This window comes from Hypanus sabinus, chromosome 10 (genome assembly GCF_030144855.1).
Source record: "Hypanus sabinus isolate sHypSab1 chromosome 10, sHypSab1.hap1, whole genome shotgun sequence".
NCBI classification, from domain to species: Eukaryota; Metazoa; Chordata; class Chondrichthyes; order Myliobatiformes; family Dasyatidae; genus Hypanus; species Hypanus sabinus.
The window spans coordinates 60,705,374-60,729,484 of NC_082715.1; the positions used below are offsets into that span (position 1 = coordinate 60,705,374).

A 24,111-nucleotide genomic window follows, 5' to 3' on the forward strand; every position below is an offset into this window, starting at 1 on the left:
AAGTAGACAGGCAGTTGCAGACGCCACTGCTGTACCCGCTATACCTAATTCATGCAACACACAAAAGATGCTGGAGGAACTCAGCAGTTCAGGCAGTATCTATGGGCAAGAGTACAGTCCACGTTTTTTCGGAACAGCAAATACAAAAGGAACATGACATTATCTTACTTACATAGTGTGGAGAACTACATATACCTGCTGACTGCTCCTGTGGCTCCTCCCACAGACCCCGGTATAAAGGCGATTGAGGTCTGAGCCCGGCCTCTCTGTCTCCAGGATGTAGTATGAGCCGATATCTCGCCTTTACGTCTCAGAGAGAGTTATTGATGGTGCATCACACTGAGGCACAAGAAATTCCAGATACTGGGATCTGGACAAAAAACAAAACAGCTGGAAGGCCATGCAGCATCTATGGGGGCAAAAGGATAATTGACATCTCCATTTAGGCTCTGCATCCGAACTGAGAACTCCCACCAATCAGACCATCTACTTCCTGCTTAAAAAAAACAGAAGCTAAACAGGAGGATCTGATATAGAAAGTCATACAATGTTGGTCTGAGAAAACTGACAAGATCCTTTGTGACTGCTTTGAGTTGGTAGATCAGTCCACGTTCAAAGACTCAGCTGCCAGTCTTGATGAGTATGTTACTACGACTTTTCCATCAAGGATCTTGAGGACGGTGCACCAAAGAGGATCCAGGTGTTGTCAGACTAGAAACCATGGATGAACTGGGAGGTCCATTCCCCAAACATTCAAATCAGGTGACCCTGACCCTTACAAGAAATTGCAACACCATCTCTATAAAGCAATGAGAGATGCTAAGGGATAGTAGTACCTGTACAAAATTGAGTCCTATTCCAGCCATTGTGGCTTATAATCTGTAATGGACTACAGAACAAAGTTGGGCAGCATTGCCAACAACAGCACACTCTTTCCGATGAACACTCTATGCACATTTTGAACTGAAGGGAACGGGTATGCCACACCCACCCTGACGGCATCCAGTGGCCTTGAAACCACAGTCACTGTTCCAGACCTCAGGTCTGCATTCCAGAGAGTAAACCCATGGAAAGCGCCTGACCTGGATGCTTTCCTGACCGTGTCCTTACCTTCTGCACAGAACAGCTGGCGTCAGTAATGTTAACAACTCCCTGCTTCAATCTCTGGTCCCCACTTGTTAAGAAGACCACTGTATCAGAATCAAGTTCAATATCAGAGGCACTTGTTGTGAAATTGGTTGGCTTTGTGGCAGCAGTACAATGCAATACATATTAATGGAGAGAAAAACATGAATTACAGTAAATATATACTGCCGCCACAATATTATTTAATTATCTATATAATTAAATAAGTAGTGCAAAAATAAAAAAAGTAGTTAAATTAAAAGAAGTAGTGAGATAGTGTTCATAGTTTCAATGTCCATTCATAAATCGAATGACAGAGGGGAGGAAACTGTTCCTGAATCATTAAGTGTGTGCCTTCAAGCTTCTGCATCTCCTCACTGATGGCAGCAATGAAATCAGGGCATGTCCTGGGTGATGGGGGTCTTTAATGATGGATGCTACCTTTCTGAGGCATCACTCCTTGAAGATGTCCTGCATACTATGGAGGCTACTGCCCATGATGGAGCTGAGGAAATTTACAACTCGCTGCAGCTTATTTCAATCCTGTGCAGTAGTCCCACCCATTCCAGATGGCGATGCAGCCAGTTGGAATGTTCTCCACATAAGAACATAAGAAATAGGAGCAGGGGTAGGCCATTATGCCCGTCGAGCCTGCTCCACCATTCAATAAGATTGTGGCTGACCTGGCCATGGACTCATCTCCACCTACCTGGCCTGGGTTATATATTTTATGTGTGACTGTATTTTCCCTGCTTTCTTCTGTGTGCCATATGTGCCTTCTGCTGTGTATGACTATAGGTACTGTGGTTTGCACCTTGGCCCCAGATGAATGTTGTTTGACTGTATTCATGTATGGTTAAATGATAATTAAACTTGAATTTGAACTTGGGAGCTGCGAGGTAGCAACTCTTCTAGCTGTTTCACTGTGCCACCGTAATGTTGTGAGATACATTTGTTCCTCCAGATGTAGCTTCTTGAGCATTCTCACATGCAATTGCTTCACTACAGATCACTGTGATTATATATCTGAAATAAATTATCTGCCAAAGTCTCTCTGCTTTTCTACCACTGTTTCATCTTGCAAAGCATAATCCTTCAAATACAGTCACAGTCATAGAGAAGTACAGCACAGAATCAAGCCCCTTGGCCCATCCAGGCCATGCTGAAGCCATTTAAACTGCCTTCTCCCATCAACCAGCACAGGGACCATAGCCCTCCACACCCCTACTATCCAAGTACCTATTTAAACTCCTAAACTTGAAATTGAGCTCACATGCACCACTTGTGTATGCCACACTCATTCCACACTCACATCTTTGGTAACCTTCTATGGTTTTTCTTTGTGGCATAGAATTATTTTCTTCGAGAATGCCTTCTGTACAGGTACAATAAATGTGCTACACAAGTGTAAGTTATTGCATCAGTAAAGTTTCAAAACCTGGGTATAGTATTTAATGTTCTGTTCCCATCCCTTCATCACTGACTAGCAGATGTTACAGTGAGAGAAACAGCTTTGTTTGGAATTATTGTCAGATGCCAAGCATTATACCATCATTTTGTACATCTGCACAACTAGAACTCTGCCTTAGAACATTGACCCTTTCAGCAACTTTCTCTCCTACTGCTTCAAGGTGAAAAGGATAGAAGTCAAAATTCAAGCAAACCGGATCAAATGGAGGTTTGCTGTTGTTGAAAAGCCACTTGAGGTCCAGATCTGTAGATATAACAGGCTTTGTACTCACTACAAGCAAACACACAAGGGAAATCAGATTAAAAATAGTCCTCGAAGGATGCAGCATTGAAGAAAACAACAACATGCAATCACTTGTACCACTGTCAAGGACGTATACCCGTATACTAGAAAGGTGCCAGAAAAGGGCCTGCTCATGGACTTTTTGTGCCACTCCCATCGGTATTCATGCCAGGACCACCAGACTTAAAAACAGTTACTGCTCCCAAGCTGTCAGGTTAACCAACACCTCCAGCCATTAATCCACCTCTCCACCACAACTTCATCATTTCCTGTGAAAGGTGATTCATATACAGAATCTCCTGCACCTACTGTCACTTTATGTACATACATACAATCAATCCATGTATATAAGTGAATCTTATGTATATATGGCCACTCTCAACAGTTATTTCTGTTTATTGTGTTTTTTTGCTATGTTCTTTATTTGTGTGTTTTTTTTCTGTTGCATCAGGTCTGGAGTAATCATCATTTCATTGTCCTCCACACTTGTGTACTACAAATGACAATAAACAATTTTGTGTCTTGAATGTTAACAGATTCCCTTTCATATTCTTATGGACATTATAAATTCCCCGATTGCCCAGGAGTCTTACTGAAAAAGGAGAATGTATCTCCCAGGTGTATTTTGGGCATGAACGTTCCTGCTACTCTCATCAAAAGTAGGGATGCTCATATTTAAAGGGTCGTTCATCAGAAGCAGTGTATTGTAATTACAAATAATTCTTTTCAGACACATTCTTTTTCTTGATCTCCCCATGTGAGTTTTCTTGTATGAAGCAAAGGCCTATTATATTTGTAGCCCTGGATTCCAAGTGTTTTTTCCAATCATAGCAAGCATCCCGCCACCCTATGAAATCCATAAGATATAGGAGAAAAATTAGGCCATTCAGCTTATTGCAGTCTGCACTGCCGTTCAATGATGGCTGATTGTTTTTCTCAACACCATTATCCCACCTTCTCCCCATAACTCTTACCCGGCTTATCAATCAAGAGCCTATTGATTTCTTCCTTAAATACATCCAATTACTTGGCTTCCACTGCCTACTGTGACAACAAATTTCACAGATTCTCCATGCTCTGGCTAAAGAAGTTCCTTCTGATCTCAGTTTTAAAAGGAGGACATCCTTCATTCTGAGATTGGCCCTCAGATCCAGGATTCTGCATCCTCTCTACAGCAATTCTATGGAGGATTTCAGTATTGGGTAGGTTTCAATTACCTGCTATGCCCATCTTTTGGAACCCCAGTGAATATCAATCATCCTTCATTCCTGAGTTAATCCTCTGGACACACTCCAGGGCCAGGACACCTTTCCTTGGGTACTAGGCACAAAACTGATCACAATATTTCAAATGCCTTATAAAGTCTCAGCAAATGTCCTTGCTGTTACATTCTAGTCCCCTTGAAATAAATGCCAAGTTTGTATTTGCCTACTTTACTACTAGGACCTAGATTGCTTGAGCCTTGTCATCCACCTTTTCTCCAGGAGGAATTGTGAAAGTCTCCAAAGTTGCTGAAAGGGTAGAAGTTGAGAGATATTCATCCAGCTGTTTTAGGAAAACTGAATGATGGTGAAGGCCATGGCAACTGACAGTAACACAAAATAAAGCTGTTTATCACTGTAAAATCTGCTACAGTTAGCTGTATCTGTCATAAGGGGACAGGAGGCTGGACCCAAGTGCAGGACACAGGCACTGAAGTACTAGGGGCAGGACAGGAACAACTAAATGATAGACAAGATGTGGTGACCATGGTGTGCATGAGGGACATGACATTCAAGGTGATTCTGGGGTTCTAGGAGAGTCTTAGAGTTCAGGCAGGGCAGGATCCCGGAGTTTACTGGGCAGGCCACATAACTCCTGGGCAGGGCCCTGACCTCCTAGCCAGGAACACAGGGGCCTGGGTAAGTCACAGGACACCTGAGTAGGTAGCAGGGCACAACCCATCAACAACGAGAGATAGGTAGGGGCAGAGACCTCTGGGCAGGCCACATAACTCCTAGGCAGGGCCCGGACCTCCCAGGCAGGAACATAGGGGGCCTTACCAGGTCACATGGCACCTGGGTAGGTTGCAGGGCACAACCCATCAGCAGCAAGGGATGGAAAGGGGCAGAGTCCCCCACCAGGCAACAGCAGTCCAGCCAGGCTTGCCCAACAGAGGCAAGAGATAGGAAGGGAACTAAGTCCAGGGTGACTGCCAGACTTACTCAAAGAACTCATCTTTAAAGAGGGGAACACCAGGACAATCCCCAACTCCACTCAGTCCCAGAGCCCCCTATATACGGGCATCAGGTGTGCCTCCTTGAGCCCAAACAAGCCAGAATGATCCAAAGGTGTGACCAATTGGGTTCAAGGGTGAAAGGAGGGATGGCTACAAGACCCAGAGTCCGGAGTCTGTGGACCAGATCAAGACCCGGAACGCAGGTTCTGGGCCGGACTAAACAGTATCAGGCTGAAACAGGAATATTTAATCGTATCCATTGAGAGTACTGCTGCAACAATATTTGCTGACGATACAACCATTGTCGGTAGAATCTCAGGTGGTGACGAGAGGGTGTACAGGACTGAGATACACCAACTAGTGGAGTGGCGCTGCAGCAACAACCTGGCACTCAACATCAGTAGATGAAAGAGCTGATAGTGGATTTCAGGAAGGGTAAGATGAAGGAACACGTACCAATCCTCATAGAGGTATTAGAAGTGGAGAGAGTGAGCGATTTCAGGTTTCTGGGTGTGAAGATTTCTGAGGATCTAACCTGCTCCCAACATATTGCTGTAGTTATAAAGAAGGCAAGACAGCCTTCAAACTTTGTGGAGATTTTGCATGTCAGCAAATACACTCAATAACTTCTATAGTTGTTCTGTGGAGAACATTCTGACAGGCTGCATCACTGTCTGGTATGGCGGGGGGTGGAGACTACTGCACAGGACCGAAAGAAGTTGCAGAAGGTTGTAAATCTAGTCAGCTCCATCTTGGGTACTCGCCTACAAAGTACCCAGGACATCTTTAGGGAGCGGTGTCTCAGAAAGGCAGTGTCCATTATTAAGGACCTCCAGCACTCAGGGCTTGCCCTTTTCTCACTGTTACCATTAGGTAGGAGGTCCAGAAACCTGAAGGCACACACTCAGTGAGTCAGGAACAACTTCTTCCCCTCTGTCATCCCATTCCTAAATGGACATTGAATCCTTGGACACTACCTCATTTTGTTTTATATCCAGTATTTCTGTTTTTGCAAGTTCAAAAAAATCTATTTAGTATACTTATACTGTATTCATCTACCTTATTATTATTCTTTATTTTATTTCCTCGTCTAGATTATGCATTGCATTGAACTGCTGCTGCTGAGTTAACAACTTTCACTTCACGTGCTGGTGATAATAAACCTGATTCTGATTTGTTGATTGAGGAATGGAAAAATTGCATCACATCGGGCCAGCAAGGAGTAAGGATTGAAGTCATTTATCAAAATGTAAATAACATCAAGTTAATTGCTTTTGTGGAAGATGCCTCTTGCGGGGAATTTAAACAAATATGTAACTGCCGGTCTGTCGCTAACAGGGAGAGAACTGCGGCTGAAGGGAGCGTTCACGGGAATCAGGTTGCAATTGAAACCGATACTGTAATACATGAAATTACCTCTCAGTACCTTGCCACAGTCACCAACACTCCATCTTGCACAAACCCACCCCTCCGCCCTGCTGGCAAAGTGAGCTTATCTGTCCAGAGCATCCGCATCAGCTAGAAACCGAGAACATGATATTGACATTTTCGATTTCGGATTCCGAGGAAATGAAACCTTAGTCGTTCAACGCGATTGGCGGACGTCACTAACTCTGCGAATCGTATCACTACTAATACGCATCGTCTAGGGTTTAAATAAATTGCTGGCGAGGAAAACTATAGCGATCAGTAACACTCGGAGAACAAAGTAAAACTCCAAATATGTACGGGGCGGTTATTTGCGTTAAATTCCTGTTGCAAGCTTGCCTCCATAAGGTAGGCGAAGTGTCACGATGGGTGAAGAAGCTGATAGCATTATGCAAGTTTGGGATCGGTGAGCTGGGACGATTAAAAGTGAAAAGGAGCGGAGAGCGTGCAAACATCCCTCTCAGTGTCAATTACCACTTCACCCGTCAGTGCAACTACAAATGCGGCTTCTGTTTCCACACCGCCAAAACATCGTTTGTGCTGCCTTTGGAGGAAGCCAAAAGGGGACTGAAGTTGCTGAAAACAGCTGGTAAGTAGCAGCAGAAGTAGAGACTGCAATGTGCAGCACCACTTGATTCAGTTTGATCTGCATACTGTTGTATATATCTAAGTCCGATAGCTGAGCAATGCAACTCTGATTAGGGATAGCCTAAGGAACTTTTTTCCCTACTGTATTTGTTTAGTGTCATCACTACCTGACGTGAAGTAGAAATGCTTATTGGATGGGAGTGTTAAAGTTACAATAACGGGCAGAAATACAGCACGGCAATGCACAGTTGAGGTAAAATAGTGTTAAAATGCCGCCGGCGTGGAATGACGAGTCAAATCGGGACCCTAAGGACTTGTGGAATCTATGTGGTGGTTTCTTTCGAACTTATAGTCTTTTAACATTTTTGGACTATTTTTACTGTGCCCATGGTCTTTTTTTAAAAAGCAATTATGCTGTTGTTTGCATATGTTGTAACTATGTGGTTACAACTATGTGGTAACTATACGTTGTAACTGTGGTTTTGTGCAGGTCTTGTAGCTTTAGTTTTTGGTCTGATTTTTTAAATCAATTATGCTATCGTTTGCGCTTTTGTAACTATACGTTGTAACTATGTGGTTTTGTGCAGGTCTTGTAGCTTTAGATTTTGGTCTTGTTTTGTCTGGTTGCTTTGGAGCTTCTTTCTGCAGAACATGCCAAGATGGTAGCGCGATATTAATACGCAGCAGCCTCTCCGTACTCTGGATTGGGGATTGCCAAATGTTATGTGGATTTTCTGGTGCAGTCTGTTTTGTCATATGCTTTTGTAATATTCTGGAGGAACGTTGTCTCATTTTTTAACTGCATTGCATTTGTGGTTTCTAAATGACAGTAATCTGAATCAGAATCATGGCGAGCGTGGAAGTAAAGGTAGGTTAGTGTCAGGTGATGTTTTGATTGACCGCTTGACCAGAGAAAATTAGCTGTTAGTTCATGAGCAAGTATATAAAATAAGATAGAGCAGGACGCAGTACAGTTCAAATTTGTGCTCACCATGATCAGTGTGCCAAGAAATGGGTCCAATCCTGAAATAATGGGGCTTTGCAAAAAGTGGGGAAAGCTTTTTTTGACTGAAAATAGAACACAGAATATAGAAAATCTACAGCATGTTACAGGTCCTTCAACCCACAATGTTCTGCCGACCATGTAAACTACTGTAGAAGCTGCCTAGAATTTCTGCAAAGCCCCCTATTTTTCTAAGCACCATATACTTATCTAAGAGTGTTTTAAAAGATCCTATTGTATCCGCCTCTACCACCTTTGCTGGCAGTGCATTCCATGCACTCACCACTCTGAAAAAAAGTATCTCTGACATCCCCCTTGTACCTGCTTCCAGGCACCTTAAAACTATGCCCCCTCGTGTTAGCATTTCAGCTCTGGGGAGAAAGCTTCTGGCTAACCACATGGTCAATGCCTTATACACTTCTGTCGGGTCACCTCTCATCCTCTGTTGCTCCAAGGGGAAAGGCCAAGCTCACTCAACCCATTCTCATAAGGCATGCTCTTCAATCCAGGCAACATCCTTGTAAATCTCCTCTGTACTCTCTAGCATCCAAATCCTTTCTGTAATGAGGTGAGCAGAACTGGACACAGTACTCCAAGTGGGGTCTAAGGTCATATTTTTTTTAATAAGGATCCATTCCATATCTTATAAAAATGACATTTTCTGAGCTAATTCTTTTGAAGTGCCCGACAGTTGCACAGGTAAAGTGGTTACTGATGACAACCTTACTATTTTTTCAGATGACTAGATTCACTTTGATGTCTATATATTCTAATGATATAGGTTCATTTATCTATTCTGTGAAACAAAGGCTGGCAGGGCAACACTGATATTTTTGCCATCTACTGGCTTCATATAATTTGATTTTTAATCATGTTTTTCTCTTGTCCAGGTATGGAGAAAATAAACTTTTCAGGAGGAGAACCTTTTCTACACGATCGTGGGGAGTTCCTAGGAAAGCTGGTGCGGTATTGTAAACAGGAACTCAACCTGCCCAGTGTCAGCATTGTTAGTAATGGGAGCCGAATCACCGAGAAATGGTTTAAAAACTATGGTAATTTCTTTATTGCCCCTACAAACTAGGACATTTGGGACATAGTTGACTTTCTATAACAAAACACTTAAATAAAATACAAAGGCATATACTCTTCTAATAAGCCATATGATAGATTTACTTCAGATGTTTGATGGCTCTGGGTCTGTATTTGCTGGAATTCAGAAGGATGAGGGGGATCTCATTGAAACCTTTCGAATGTTGAAAGGCTTAGACAGTTTAGATATGGAAAGGATGTTTCCCATAGTGGGAGAGTCTAGGACAAGAGGGCACAGCTTCAAGATAGAGAGGCACCCTTTCAAAACAGAGATGCGGAGAAATTTCTTTAGCCAAAGGATGGTGAACTTGTGGAATTTGTTGCCATTTGCAGCTGTGGAAGCCAGGTTGTTGGGTGTATTAAAGGCAGAGATTGATTGGATATGACATCAAAGGCTACAGGGAGAAGGCCGGGAGCTGATGTTGAGGAGGAGATAGAAAAAAATAGATCAGCCATGATTGAATGCGGAGCAGACTGGATAGACCAGAGGTCCTAATCCTGCTCCTATGTCTTTTGGTCTTAAGGAATAGGCCCTTCTGGCCCTTGGAGCCACGCTGCCCAGCAATTCCTCATTTAATCCTAGCCCAATCACGGGACAACTTATCATGACCAATTAACTACAAACCAGTACATCTTTGTACTGTGGGAGGAAACCCACGCGGTCATGGGGAGAACATACAAACTCATAGGCAGCGGTGGGAATTGAACCGCATTCACCTTTACTGTGCTGTGTTAACCACTACACTACATGGCAGCCCATTGACATATTTTGATTTTACCTCTCTAACATCAATAGGAAGTACCTGAATTGTGCCTGTCACTCTGTTGGGAATCACAATTGCTAAATGTCTATTGTATGCTAAATTTGTGCATGTTATAGCGTGACAATTAGTCTTTATTAGATGAACTCCTGGGCATAACTGGGATCAAAGAGCCAAAAATGCCATTCTGTTCTAAACTTGCAGTCTTGAGAAAAATGATTCAATGGAAGTATTTGTCAAGTAAATGCCAACCTTGTCTAAGGCAAAGAATAAGATGAGGCTACCCTAAGGGTGGAGGAGCAACACTTTGTATACTCTCTGGGTAGCCTCCAACCTGATTGCTTGAATATCTATTTCACCTTCCAGTTAAAAAAATTTCCCTCCCCCTCCACTCTTCTATTCCCCACTCTGGTCTCTTACATCTTCTCACCTGCCAATCACCATGGGTTCCCTCCTCCTTGTCTTTCTCCTATAGTCCACTCTTCTCTCCAATCAGATTTTTTCTAGCCCATTACCTTTCCCACCACCTGGCTTCACCTATCACCTTCTAGCTATCCTTATTCCCTTTCCCCCACCTTTTTATTCTGGCTTTTCCCTGCTTTCTTTCCAATCCTGAAGAAGGGTCTTGGGCAGAAACGTTGATTGTTTATTCATTTCCATGGATGCTGCCTGACTTGCTAAGTTCTCTGGCATTTTGTGTGTGTTTCTTAATTGAATACTCTTAACTCAACCCTTTGAAGTACTGTTTGATTCCATAATACTTCTTGCAACCACACTTGCCAAACAGAAATGAATTAACTTGGACAAGAGATGCCAATCAGCTCCTCCAACCAGCAAACCATAAAGCACAATATACATCATCAAAGCAACACACACAAAATGCTGGAGGAACTCAGCTGGCCAGGCGTAATCTATGGAAATGAATAAGCAAGCAGCTGTCCTTTCAAACTGGAAAGGAAAGGGAAAGATCCTGGCACCCTCTGAAAGGAATCTGAATGTCCACCCCATGGAATGCATGGTTTTCTCTGTGTGTTCCAGTTACCTCCCACAGTCCAAAAATGTACTGTTTAGGTTAATTGGTCATTGTAAATTTTCTCATGATTAGGTTAGGGTTTAATTAGTAGGTGCTGGGTGCAGTGGCTCGAAAGGCCTGTATCTCTATATAAATATGATGCCAGAATAAGAAGGTGCAAGGAGGAGGAGTATAAGCTAGAGGTAATAGGTGAAGTCAGGTGGGTGGGGTAGGCGGGATGAAGTAAGAAGCTGGGAGATGATAAATGGAAAAGGCTAAAGGGCTGGAGAAGAAGGAATCTGATAGGAGGGTCAAGTGGACCATGGGAGAAAGGGAAGGAGGGGCAACAGGGGGAGATGATAGGTGAGAAGAAGAGGGAAGGGGGGGGCAGTGTTGAAAAATGAAGAGGGGAAAATTAGTAGAATTTGGAAACATGTTCATGCCATCAGGTTGGAGGCTACCTAGATGGAATATAAAGTCTTGCTCCTCCAACTTGAGAGTCGTCTCATTGTGGCAGAAGAGGAGGCTGTGGGATGGGATGATGGAATGGGAATGGGGATTCAATTGAAATTGTTGACCACTGAGCAATCTTGGTTTTAGAGGGTGGAGCAAAATGGCCCCCTCAGTCTACACTGGGTCTCACCCATGTAGAGAGGAGTATGTGATGGGAGCACCCAATACAGTAGATAACACCAAAAGATTTGCAGGTGAAATGTTGCCTCATCTGGAAGGACTATTTGGGACCCTGAATGGAGGTGAGGGAGGAGGTAAATGGGAAGGTGTAGTATTTCTGCTGGTTTACAGGAACAAGTGTCCAGAGATGAATTAGTGAGGAGGAATGAATGGACAAAGGAGTCACGGAGGGAGTGATAGCTGTTGAAAGCAGAGAGTGAGAGACAGGTAAAGATGTGGTAGGGACTTGTTGAAGTTGATGGAAGTTGTGGAGAATCATGTTGTGGATGCGAAGGATCATGGGGAGGTAGGTGAGGTCAAAAGGACCCTTTTAAAGTGACATGAAGATGGGGTGAGCATGGATATCCAGGGAATGGAGACAATGCAGATAGGGCAGTATGAAATAGTGCAGGAAGGAAAACTCCATTGTATGGAGACGGAGGATATATTTGAAGACCTGGGAAGGAAAGTCTCATCTTGCGAACAGATGTTGCAGAGATGAAGAGACTAAGTGGAGGGAAAGGCATTTTTACAGGAGTTAAGAGTGGGAGACAGGATAGTCCATGACCACCTTGACTATACCTCTTCCCACTCTGTCTTCTGTAAAAAATGCTATTCCCTTTTCAAGCAAAAACAATTATTGCTATTTTCCAGTTTTAAAAAATAATGCTGATGAATAACAGATTACATCAAATTTTTGTTGTTTATAGGTGAGGATTTGGACATTTTGGCTATTTCGTGCGACAGTTTTGATGAAGAAACCAATCGTCTTATTGGTCGTGGGCAGGGGAAGCAAAATCACATTGAGAACCTCTACAAGATCAGAAAGTGGTGCAGGGATTACAAAGTGGCTTTCAAAATCAACTCTGTCATTAACAGATTCAATATTGAGGAGGATATGACAGAACAAATCGGGAGTCTGGATCCAATCAGGTGGAAGGTAATTCAAATAACTTCTATTTGAATTGCAAACCATTAACACTTAAGAAAATTGACAGAATTTGACCATGGTGGGAAGTGGTTGTAGGAAGTGGCATTGTAATTTGGGGTCACTTTAAAATTACCAAGTTAAACTGCAGGCAATTCTACTTGCTGAAATGGACCAAATATTTTGATAAATTTGGAGTCCTTTGCCATCACTTTCTTAGTGATGGGGAATTAATGTAAGCCTTGTCGGTAATGCTCAAATCCAAAAAATAAGAACAGATTAAAAACAAAAAATGCATAACAGATCTTTCACTCTCCCTTCCAGTTTGGAATATTGATCTAACTCGGCACTCCTGCACCCCACCTCTACTTTATACTTTGGTGTGAAATGGGACTTGGTGCTTATTTGACACACTGTTTCACTGGGGTAGTGTTCATTCTAGCAGGATGACACAAATACTACTTGTACAATTATTTATTAACACGTCATGTTGTGCAGCATTACCTGAGGGCCTCAATAGTACAAATGGAATAGTATATCTTGTGACTCTAGGAAAACTCTGGAATTTAAGAAGACCTAACAAAAAGAGGAAGTTAATGACCTTTTTTTATTGCAACTGGTTGCAGAAGAAGTCGAAAAGCAGTTTAAGATGCTTCATGTCTTAGAGTCCAGAATTGAATCTTCATGCTCTCTGAATGTATTTATTAAATGTGTAGTTTATTTAGATAATTTTTGGAGAATGAAGTAGAACTATTGTGGAATATTGTGTGAAGATCTGGTCACCATACTATAGGAAGACTGCAATTAGGGTGGGGGTGCAGGTGCAGAAGAGATTCACGAGAACGTTTCCAGAACTGGCCGGCTTGAATTATAAGATAATGGATAAGCTGGGCAATTTTCCCTTGTACTGAAAGATGTAGAGGGGTAACCTTAATACAGCTTTATAAAGTCATGAAGAGCATTGGTAAGATAGTTGTTTACAGTCTTTTACCATAAAAGATAGGGGAATCTAAAGCTGGAGGAATAGATTTCTTTTCCACAAGAAAGGATGTTGGGGCTATATGGAAGGAGCTGCCAAAGAAGGTGGTAGAGGCAAGAACAATTACAGCATGTAAAAGTCATTTGGACAGGTATATTGGCAGGAAATTGACTTCGGTTAAATGCAAGCAAATGGGTCTCGTGCAGAAAGACACCTTTATTGAAATGCAATAGTAGGGTTTACAATCCTGTCTTCATGCTGTATGTCTATGACTCAGTTTGCAATTATTGCAAGAAGCAAAAGTAATATGGAGCAGGAAAGTTTGTCTTCTGCATTTAATAAGATTATCTCTGCTGCCTTTGCTTGCAGTAATGTTTCACTCCTTGCTTATCAAGTCTCTACTTTGAAAGACTCTTGTTTCCACTGTACTTTGAGGGAGAAAATTTCCAAACACTTTCAAGATCTCCAAGAGAAAAAAAGAATCACTTTATGCATTAAGTGACTAATACCCTTAATTTCAGGTGGTGGCACCTGTTTCTGGATTCTTCAATAAAATGAAATACCCTGTCCATGTACATATTGTGTATGTGAAGAGAATCCAAGATGTTTCAAATAAATCACATTTTATACTTTGAATTTCAGATAAAACTCATCCTCCTGAACCTCTATTCGGAAGATTGATTTCTAGTAGTAATAATGTCCTTGTTCTGGGCTTCAGTCTAATACTATGCTTTGGAAGTATTGAATTGGCTTTATTACTTACATCCTTCATATACATGAGGAGTAAAAATCTTTATGCTACATCTCCATCTAAATGTGCAAAGTGCAATTTATAATATAGTATGTACAACAGGATAGACAATATAACATAGAAATACAGTTGTGTCAGCATGAGTTAAGCATCTGATGACCTGGTTGAAGAAGCTGTCCCAGAGCCTGTTGGTCCTGGCTTTTATGCTGCGGTACTGTTTTCCGAATGGCAGCAGCTGGAACAGTTTGTGGTTGGACTGTCCGCTCTCTGCAGAGCCCTGTGATTGAGGGAGGTACAGTACCCATACCAGGCCATGATGCAGCCAGTCAGGATGCTCTCAATTGTGCCCTTACAAAAAGTTCTTAGGATCTGGGGGTCCACACCAAACTTATTCAACCGTCTGAGGTGAAAGAGGTGCTGTGGTGCCTTTTTTATCATGTGGCTAATACTTCGTATGTACAGAGCACGTGAGATCCTTGGTGATGTTAAAACAGGCGGGCAGGGGAAGCAGAGTTACACTTAAAATATTGAACTGTATTTAGATGTTGGAATGAATTGCTGGTTTACAGAATTTGAAGTGAAATGGCATAAACTGGGTTATGTCAGACAATTCTTTAGTCACCGGTGATGGTCAGGGAATGTGCAGATGGTGAATGAATAACTTGTTCTGTTGGGGCTCAGTGGTTATACTGAAGGTAATACTGCAGCTCATTTCATTAGGAGTTTGAGGAGAATTGGTATGGCATCAAAGACACTCACAAATTTCTACAGAAATTTCCAAATTTCTAATTAGTTCCATCACAGTCTGGTATGGAGGGCCCACTGCACAGGATCAGAGGAAGCTGAAAACTTAGCCAGCTTTATCATGGGCACTAGCCTCCTCAGCATCCAGAATACCTTCAAAAGGTAATGCCTCAAAAAGGCAGAATCCATCATTAAGCACCCTCTTGTCCAGGACATGTCCTCTACCACTGAACACTCAACATTTCAGGAATACCTTCTTCCTCTTGGCCATCAGATTTCTGTATAGACAATGAGCCCATGAACACCACCTCAGTATTTTTCCCTCTCTTTTTGTACTGCTTATTTATTTTGTTTTGTACTTCTTGCTGTAATTTATAGTTGCAATGTCCTGCTGCTGCAAAACAGCAAACTTCACAACAGTTTCTGAGTTTGATTTTGGTTTTATCTAGAAACATCACAAATATTTATCAGATGACTATACTTTATTGCTGAAGTTAAGAGAATGAAAATACGTGGAAGTCACTTTCCTCTCTCAAATCCATTCAACTCAGGTTGAATGTAAGACGTGCAGCTTAATGTTAACTTGCAATTAGTGGTTAGTATTATTTAGAGAGGCAATTTGAATGCAGATAATCACAGAGCATAACATTGTAGGTAACCAGGAACATGCCCTGGATGATTGATTTACCCAGTTAGGTTTGTAGCAATGTATACAACATAATAGATTAACTTACTTTATTCAATACAGGTATTTCAGTGCTTATTGATTGATGGAGAGAATGCTGGAGAAGATGCCTTAAGACATGCAGAGACATTTATTATCGACAATGAAGAATTTCAGAGGTTCCTGGGTCGGCATAAGGATGTCAAATGCCTTGTCCCCGAATCCAATGAGAAGGTAAGGTGTACAGTATAAAACTCAGAACTGAAACTACCCAATGAGTACTGCAATTGTTATATAATTACATACTTCTGTGATAGTTTAGATTGTTTCTTTCCCTTCTTATTTGTCACTTAGCATTTCTGATCTCATTAGTTTGCTGTATATTCCATTAAAATGAGTATTTTCAGAACCTTTACTATCACAATTTAAACATTTTTTTCTGCACTACTGCAAGATGTTGATGGATCTACTACAAATAACACACTTGCAGACACATCTGGGTTTCCACTATGTTGCAGGTAAAATTTGATGTCTAATGATGCCTTTTGTGATTTCAAAGGAAAGTTAATCCACTCCAATGATTCCTTCTCAAAATGACAAAGATTCACTGAAAATTCAAGATATATTCTTAGTATATCCATAATATGCAGACTACCAAGGGTACTGCTGTTACAGTGTAGACTGAAGTAAAATCCAAAAATTATGTTATGCCCTTTCTTTAGGTTTAATTACCTACTGGCATTTCAACTGCTGTCATCTCAATATTAAGAACATTCCTATATAAATAGAATAATAGATTTACCTGTATCTCCTCAATATTTGTTGCTTTGCTTTGTTCTAGTTTTAATTCTTATTCATAGATATGTGATTAAAAATGAATAACTGTTAAATAACATAGATTTTGTTCTCTCCAGATGCGTGATTCCTACCTCATTCTTGATGAATACGTAAGTAGTGCTTTATTACAATTGCAATACCCTCCTGTCTAGTTCCTTCTATTAAATATTGTGTAAATATCATCCTAGTCATTTCTCAGTACTATTACAATGGAATTTTTAGGCAATAAGATCAGTTTTACATTATGAGAAATCCTTAGTGATATTATGTGTAGTATTTCATTCTATAATATATTAATTTTAAGGGGAAACTACCCAGAAGTTGTACTTTTTGCCACCTGAATTTATATTTAACAATTTAAGGAGTGACGGGAAACACTGGAGCTTTTGTGTATGTTTTAAAATATGTTTCCAATTGTTATAGATGGAGGTTTGTTAAGATACATCTTTGTTTTTACATTTTTATGATCTTATTTACCAATATCACAATGAAGCTTAATTGTTCCTCTTGTTTATGATTGAGAATATGGGAGTCTTGAAGATTTTGCATGGAGTCCAGCAGTACAGATGAGCTTTCATGCTCAGGAATCTGCCCTAAGGCTCTCTGTCAGCCCATTCTTATCATTGGTAGTTTAAGGGTAGGGAAGAAGAGACACAAGTACAAACACTTTTCTGTAGATATGAAAATATATTACTTAAACGAAGTTTAAGATACTAGTTTTTATTTGCTAAGCTAACTTGTAAAATTCATTTATACTTACTTTTCAATATTTCGGCTTATGAGCAATATTCAGAAAAATTAAAATCCCTTGTATGGCTTAGACAGCTGGCAAAATGCATGTCTTAACTCGCAGTCAGAAGCTTTTCAGAGTTTTGTCGGCATACTTTGGCCTGGTGTATCTTAAAACAAATTCAGAGGGATTAGAGGGAAATGCAGGCAAGGTATGAATGTAGAAAGGTATTTTGGTTGGTATGCACAAATTGAAGTAAAAAGCTTGTTCCCATGCAATGAAACTATGAATGTATTAATTTATGAAATACATTATTCACAATACGGGGATATCCAATCATATATATGACAATTGATGCATGCTAATAGGAATTTTATTTTCATGCCTTTACTCAGTTATTTACTGAATGTTCTGTTAATATTTTTCAGATGCGCTTCCTAGATTGCACAAGAGGTAGAAAAGATCCATCCAAATCCATCCTTGATGTCGGCGTGGAGAACGCTATTAAGTTTAGTGGGTTTGATGAGAAGATGTTTTTTAAACGTGGAGGGAAGTACAAATGGAGTAAAGCAGATATGCGGCTGGAATGGTAACTGTTGACTGCTCTTTCAGCCTTGCACACGGGAACAGAACAGTATTCACACCTCAGCTGTATTTTATGCCTTTAATAGCTAAACCTTTGTGTTAAGAACTGAATGGAGCAAAACCAAAAACTGCAAGATGAGCTCTAAATTTCTAGATTGAATTTCAGATACAGTATAGCAGATGAATTTACTGGAAAATTATATGGATTTTTATTCAGAAGAGCTCCGGTACTGATTTTCTGGGTTGCCTTGCTCCTTTCCCCTCTCAGGCCAAGCAAGGCATGGTCCCAACAACAGGTCAAATTCAGACCTGGAAGCAAGTCCACCTGCTTCTTACCTGCAGGGCCGGCTTGCTCATCATAACTATCACACCCAACATCTTCCTTGCTCTGTAATGGTGGTTGAAACCTGATTCTGGGTGTGGATGATTGATTCCTCCTTTTGTCTGTACAGTCCACCACATCCTTCACATTTCTTTGGAGAAGGCCACTAAAACCAGTAAGGTTTAATGTGTGAAATGGAGTGAGGGAGTGAGAGATGAGTACTGAATACTGATATCTCAGGCCAAAATGTTGCAGTAGAGGTTTATATGTCCACTACTCAACTTCTGTAAAATCGCAATTCGAACAAAGTATTAAGCATAACATTGTTTTTAAACTGTGATATGTATTGCAATATTTCCTGCAATGCTTTTATATTGCAAGTTTTTAAATTGTCTATATTACAAAGTAATTTAAAATCCTCGCTCTGATGTTTACTTCTCACCATCATTGAACCACAATAATATATTCATTACTACAGATACTAGTCAAAGAACACTTATGTATCAAATGTTTTGTATTTCTATTGTACTTAAAATATGTATAGGTCACCATGGACACGTCATGATTTGCACCAGCTACTTAAAAAAAAATTGAAGGATGAATTTGTGTAAATCACATTAGTTTTCACACTGATGTTTTTTCATTGTTATTGTAATTGTTATTGTAATCTGTTCATTGACAATATCGTGCTGCTTATAATCCCCATTTCATTGTGATATAAATTTTAAAAAATAATCTTTTGGTCTCCTCACTTACATATTTATCTTTATGCTATAATTTTGCTCCCTTTCCCAATTACTTTTGTACTTCAGTCCTGTACTTCTTTCTAATTTTTGTAAAATACTTTCTCCTGCTCTAGCCAACCTTCCATTATTTAGCATTTGATAAAATACCCCTTTATGTATTTCTGTGTTGTGTCCCGCATATCTTCTTCTCTGTTACCCATTTCATCACTTTACCAAGAACATCCCAATCTAAATGATAGTTCACACAAACAAACTTTGAGGATATGTGCAATTAAACCACAGTGATACAGGAAATCCTCATAGATCAGAAACATTTCAATTTCAAAAGAATGTTAAGTTGATGTATTTTAGTGTTTCACAGTAAAATGCATCCACATATCTCGAACAATCTTTGTAAATCACTAGCATTCTATATCCTATGTTTTATGTATATAGTATAATTGCCTAATCTTAACAGAAACCATTCTTACCAGAAACAAGAAGTATTTTGTGCTTTAGATGGAATTTATACAAACTTGTAAACTAATATAGCTTTAACACAATAAGGTTGATAAGGTACTTCATAAGAACAATGTCATACAGGACATAATAGAATGTGATTTTAAGGAACATCTTAAATGGAAGAACCGTAATGACAGATCTTCAGAGTTTGCACCCTGAAGGTATGATGTCAGTTGAGGAATGACAAATGCCCGCTGTGTGCAGAGGGCCAGAGGTGAAGAGTACTTGGGTCCCTGGAGGGTTGTAGGTCCAGAGGAGATTACAGAGATAAGGAAAAGAGCAGTCAAAAGTCTGAAAATTGCTGTACTGGATGCCAAAGTGCATCATGAATATAGTGATAACTGAACGGGATTTTGGTGTAAGTTAGAATATTAATATTACTTGTAACTATTGTAAAGTATTTGATTTTTATTATTTTTAATTTTGACTTTGATTTTTTCAGGATTCAATGTATTCAATTTATATTATTGTAAATATATTTTGTATCAAAGTGAATTAACATGTTAATAAAATGATAAAATCTGTGTTGCCTACATGGTATTCAATAACTTTTATTGGACATTTATTGAGAAAAGCAATACTCCTCATTTAGTTAATATTAAACAGATCTTTATTATTTTTACATAATCTCTGATTACTCCCAGTGATTATGGCTGAGAATCTGGGGTGCAGGTGGTAGGGTTTCAGATTTCTGGATTATTGGTATCTCTTATAGGGAAAGTTATGACCTGTAAAAAAAAGGGTGATGTTTAACTGAGTTGGCAGAGGGATGGTCATTGGAGTGATAGAGGATGGTGCAGTTTGTATACAAGTAGATGCAGTGTGTGATGAGATTGTGAGGAAGGAGAAGCGGATGATAGGGCAAAATTCAGATTCAGATTCAGTTTAAATCCTCAGTCCTATCACTCCAATGACCATCCCCCTGCCAACTCAGTTAAACCCTAACAGCTGTAGCAAACTTACCCACAAGGATATTGGTCCTCCTTGGGTTCAGGTGTTAACATGACCCTTTTTTACAGTTCATAACTTTCCCTATAAGAGATTCTAATAATCCAGAAATCTGAAACCCTACCCCCTGCACCCCAGATTGTCACTGGGATGAGGTGAAACGTAACATGGGGGCAAAATTGAAGAGGGTGATGAACTCAGAGAAAAAGGTGTTATATTTGAATGTACACAGTATAAGATAAATGATCTTGTAGCACAGATTGATAGGTATGATGATGTCATCTGCCAGTCATGGCTGAAGATCATAGTTGTGAGCTTAACATCCAAGGATGTACTTTGTATCGAACAGCTCTACAGGTAGGCAGAAGGGGTGGGTGACTCTGTTGCTCAAAAATTAAATTACATCCCTAGAAAGAGGTGACATAGGATCAGAACATGTAGAATCCTCAACAGTAGAGTTAAAATGCAAGAGTAAAAAAACCCAAATAGTAGTCAGGATGTGGGATATAAATTTCAACCGGAAATAGAAAAAGCATGTAATAAGGGTAATGCTATAATAGTCATGGGGGATTTCAATTGCAGGTTGATTGGGAAAATTGTGCTGGATCGCAAGAGAATAAATTTGTAGAATGCCTACGTTATTGCTTTGTAGAGCAACTTGTGGCTGTGCTCACTAGAAGAAAGTCTAGATTGGGTGTCATGAAAGGAACCAGATTTGATTAGGAAGATTAAGTTAAAGGAACCCTTGGGAGGCTGTGATCGTAATATGATAGAATTCACCCTGCAGTTTGAGAAGGAGAAGGTAAAAGTTAGAACGTTCATTATTACAGTGGAGTAAAGGGAATTACGGAGGCATGGGAGAGAAGTTGTCCAAAGTTGATTGGTAGTGGAAACTAGCAATGGCTGTGCTTTCTGCGGGCAATTTGGAAGGCACAGGGTAGATACTGTACATTCCAAACATGAAGCATTCTAAAGGGAGGATGAGGCAACTGTGGCTGACAAGGGATGTCAAAGAAAACATCACATATAGAAAATTAGTGGGAATTTAGAGCATTGGGAAATGTTTAAAAATGAACAGAAGGCACCTAAAGAACCGTAAGGAGAGAACAGGTGAAATATGAAAGTAAGCTAGCCAAAATATCAAACAGGATACCATAGGTTTTTTTTCAGATATATGAAAAGTAAAAGAGAGGCTAGAGTGAATATTGGACCGCTGGAAAGTAACACTGACGTAACAATGGGGTGTTATGAATGTACCACAGCTCTGAGGGGCCGAAGGGTGCGGGGTAGCCCCCTCCTTTGTGAGAATCGCAAGATCACTATTGATTTGGGTCAGGAGTCCCAGGAAATGAGAGAGAGATGTGCGGAATGTCTTGTTCCCCCAGCAATATAAAGCTACGGAAAACGGCCATTGTCTCTTGGAGACGAACTTGTATATTACAATACTGTGCTACGTGGAAACCCTCGGGCAAAGTGGGCTGGTTGAGAGAGGGATTGCATCACCCCAACCTGATTGACATCTGAGACCCTGTGAGTCAGGATAAAAGAGGGTCTGTGGGAACAGCCCCCTCAGATGCACCAGAAGAAATGCTAGCGATCCCGTAATAGCGGAAGCCAGTGGGGAGGCCACGTGCATCCGGTTCCATTTGCCCAGAACCGGTGCCCTTTACCACGGAAAACCGGCTTTTAGCTAACAACGGGGAAGCCAACTCCCAAAGACTTGAAGGATTGACATCACAAAAGGACTGGGGCAAGTTTTAAACCCGTCTTTCTCTCCAACCAAAAACACTGCAGCTTGAATGAACTAACAGTGACTTTTATATTTCCATCGGACAATACATTATCCCATAGACAATGATAGAGCTATTTCTTATTGATTATTATTATACCCGCGCGTTTAGATTTAGTATTGACGACGTATATTATCTGTATGTTTGCATTGATCTTATTTTTGTGTATCTTTATCAATAAATACTATTAAAAATAGTACCATCAGACTTCAACGGACCTCTCTATCTTTGCTGGTAAGTGACCCAGTTATGGGGTTCGTAACAAAATTGGAGTTCTCGTCTTGGGATTTGACACCAAATTGGGAGGCCAGTGAATTGGGCTTGTAAGTCCAAAACTTGGATCTGGTTACGCGGGTAGCCAGACGGGAAACCAGCAAAGATGGACGTGGTTGAATTTATAGAAAACCCGACTTTGGAGACGCTAGAGGCGGCCACCAAATCAGACTTGATCAATTTGGCGAAGGGGTTAAACCTCGCAGAGGTGAGGTTGTCAATGAAAAAGCGGGAGGTGCGAAGGGCAATAACTCAGTATTATATCAGGAAGAATGTGTTTGCAGCTGAGGTATTGGAAAATATCCCTGAAAAGGTACCAGCTGGTGGGACAGCTCAGTTAGAGTTGGAGAAATTAAAGTTGGAACATGCAATTAAGTTAAAGCAGCTGGAGGCAGCTGAGAAGGAGAAAGAAAGGGCCGAGAGAGAAAGGGAGCATGTGCTCCAGCTGAAGGAGTTAGAGGTGAAATGGGAGCAGGAAAGAGCTGAGAAACAAAGAGAGCATGAAATTCAGTTAAAACAGCTGGAAGCAGCTGAGAAAGAGAAAGAGAAAGAGAGAGCCGAGAAAGAGAGAGAGTATGGGGAGGCAGAGAAACAAAGGAAACATGACTTGGAGATGGAGAAGTTATGGCAAGGGCGAAGAGATCAAGGGTCAGACTGAGAGGAACGGTTTAATGTTAGTCGGGAGTTGAGGTTAGTCCCTCCGTTCGAGGAGATGGATGGTGATAGTTATTTCTTGCTTTTTGAAAAGGTGGCAGTGAATCAGAAGTGGCCCAGAGATCAGTGGGTGGCGCTGTTACAAAATGTGTTGAAAGGGAAGGCACAGCGGGCATATACGGCGTTGTCCATGGAGGAGGAAGAGGAGGAGAGTTATGACAAAGTAAAGGCAGCCATTCTCCGGGGTTATGAGCTAGTACCTAAGCATATAGACAAAAGTTCAGAACTTTAAAGAAAGGGGGGAATCAGATGTATACCGAGTTTGCCTATGAGAAGGGTGTGCTCTTGGACCGTTGGTGCACAGCAGAGATAGTGGAGGAGGATTATTGGCATCTCAGGGAGTTAATTCTGATTGAGGAATTTAAAGGTTGTGGTTCGGAGGATATCCGGATGTATTTGAATGAGAAGCCAAATAAGTCCATCTCAGAATTTGCTAGGTTCGCAGATGAATATGCCCTAACCCACAAAACAAAGTTTTCCTCGAATAAAAGTTCCCAGAGAGACCGTGGGAACGATCAAGAAAGTCCGCCGGCTGAGGCAGAGGTCCCGCCTGGAGCTAGTGGTAAGGTTGAGGGGGAAAGGCCAGACGGCCAGAGATTTCCGGGCTTGACCTGTTTTAATTGTGGAATGGGGAGCCATATTGCATCTCGGTGCTTTGCTCTGAGGAAAAAGACAGGAAAAGGGAAAGCAGCAGTCCCTATCGGATGTGCCATGGTAATCAGTAAATCGACAAGAGAACCCCGGGTAGACAGAGTACGAGAAGGGTCTGAGACTTGTCTGTCAAACGGAACCGTGCCTGTGAGGGAGGGAGACACATCAGTTCCAGTATGGATCTGGAGAGACATGGGGGCTGAACTGTCGTTGATCAGCAGTAAGGTACTTGATTTTGGTCGCAAGACGGGAATGGTAGCTGTGACAGGAATAAGCAAAGGGACAGAAATGGTGCCCTT

At 41.0% G+C, this 24,111-nt stretch overlaps 1 protein-coding gene across 1 annotated transcript; it reads left to right on the top strand.

The window, feature by feature from the left end:
• Positions 1-6,571: 6,571 nt before the first annotated feature.
• Positions 6,572-19,969, top strand: rsad2 (radical S-adenosyl methionine domain containing 2). The gene is made up of 6 exons (XM_059981939.1): positions 6,572-7,113; positions 9,006-9,167; positions 12,360-12,589; positions 15,800-15,949; positions 16,630-16,662; positions 17,711-19,969. The coding sequence occupies exons 1-6, from the start codon at positions 6,819-6,821 to the stop codon at positions 17,873-17,875; spliced, it is 1,035 nt and encodes a 344-aa protein (XP_059837922.1). The 5' UTR covers positions 6,572-6,818; the 3' UTR covers positions 17,876-19,969.
• Positions 19,970-24,111: the final 4,142 nt, after the last annotated feature.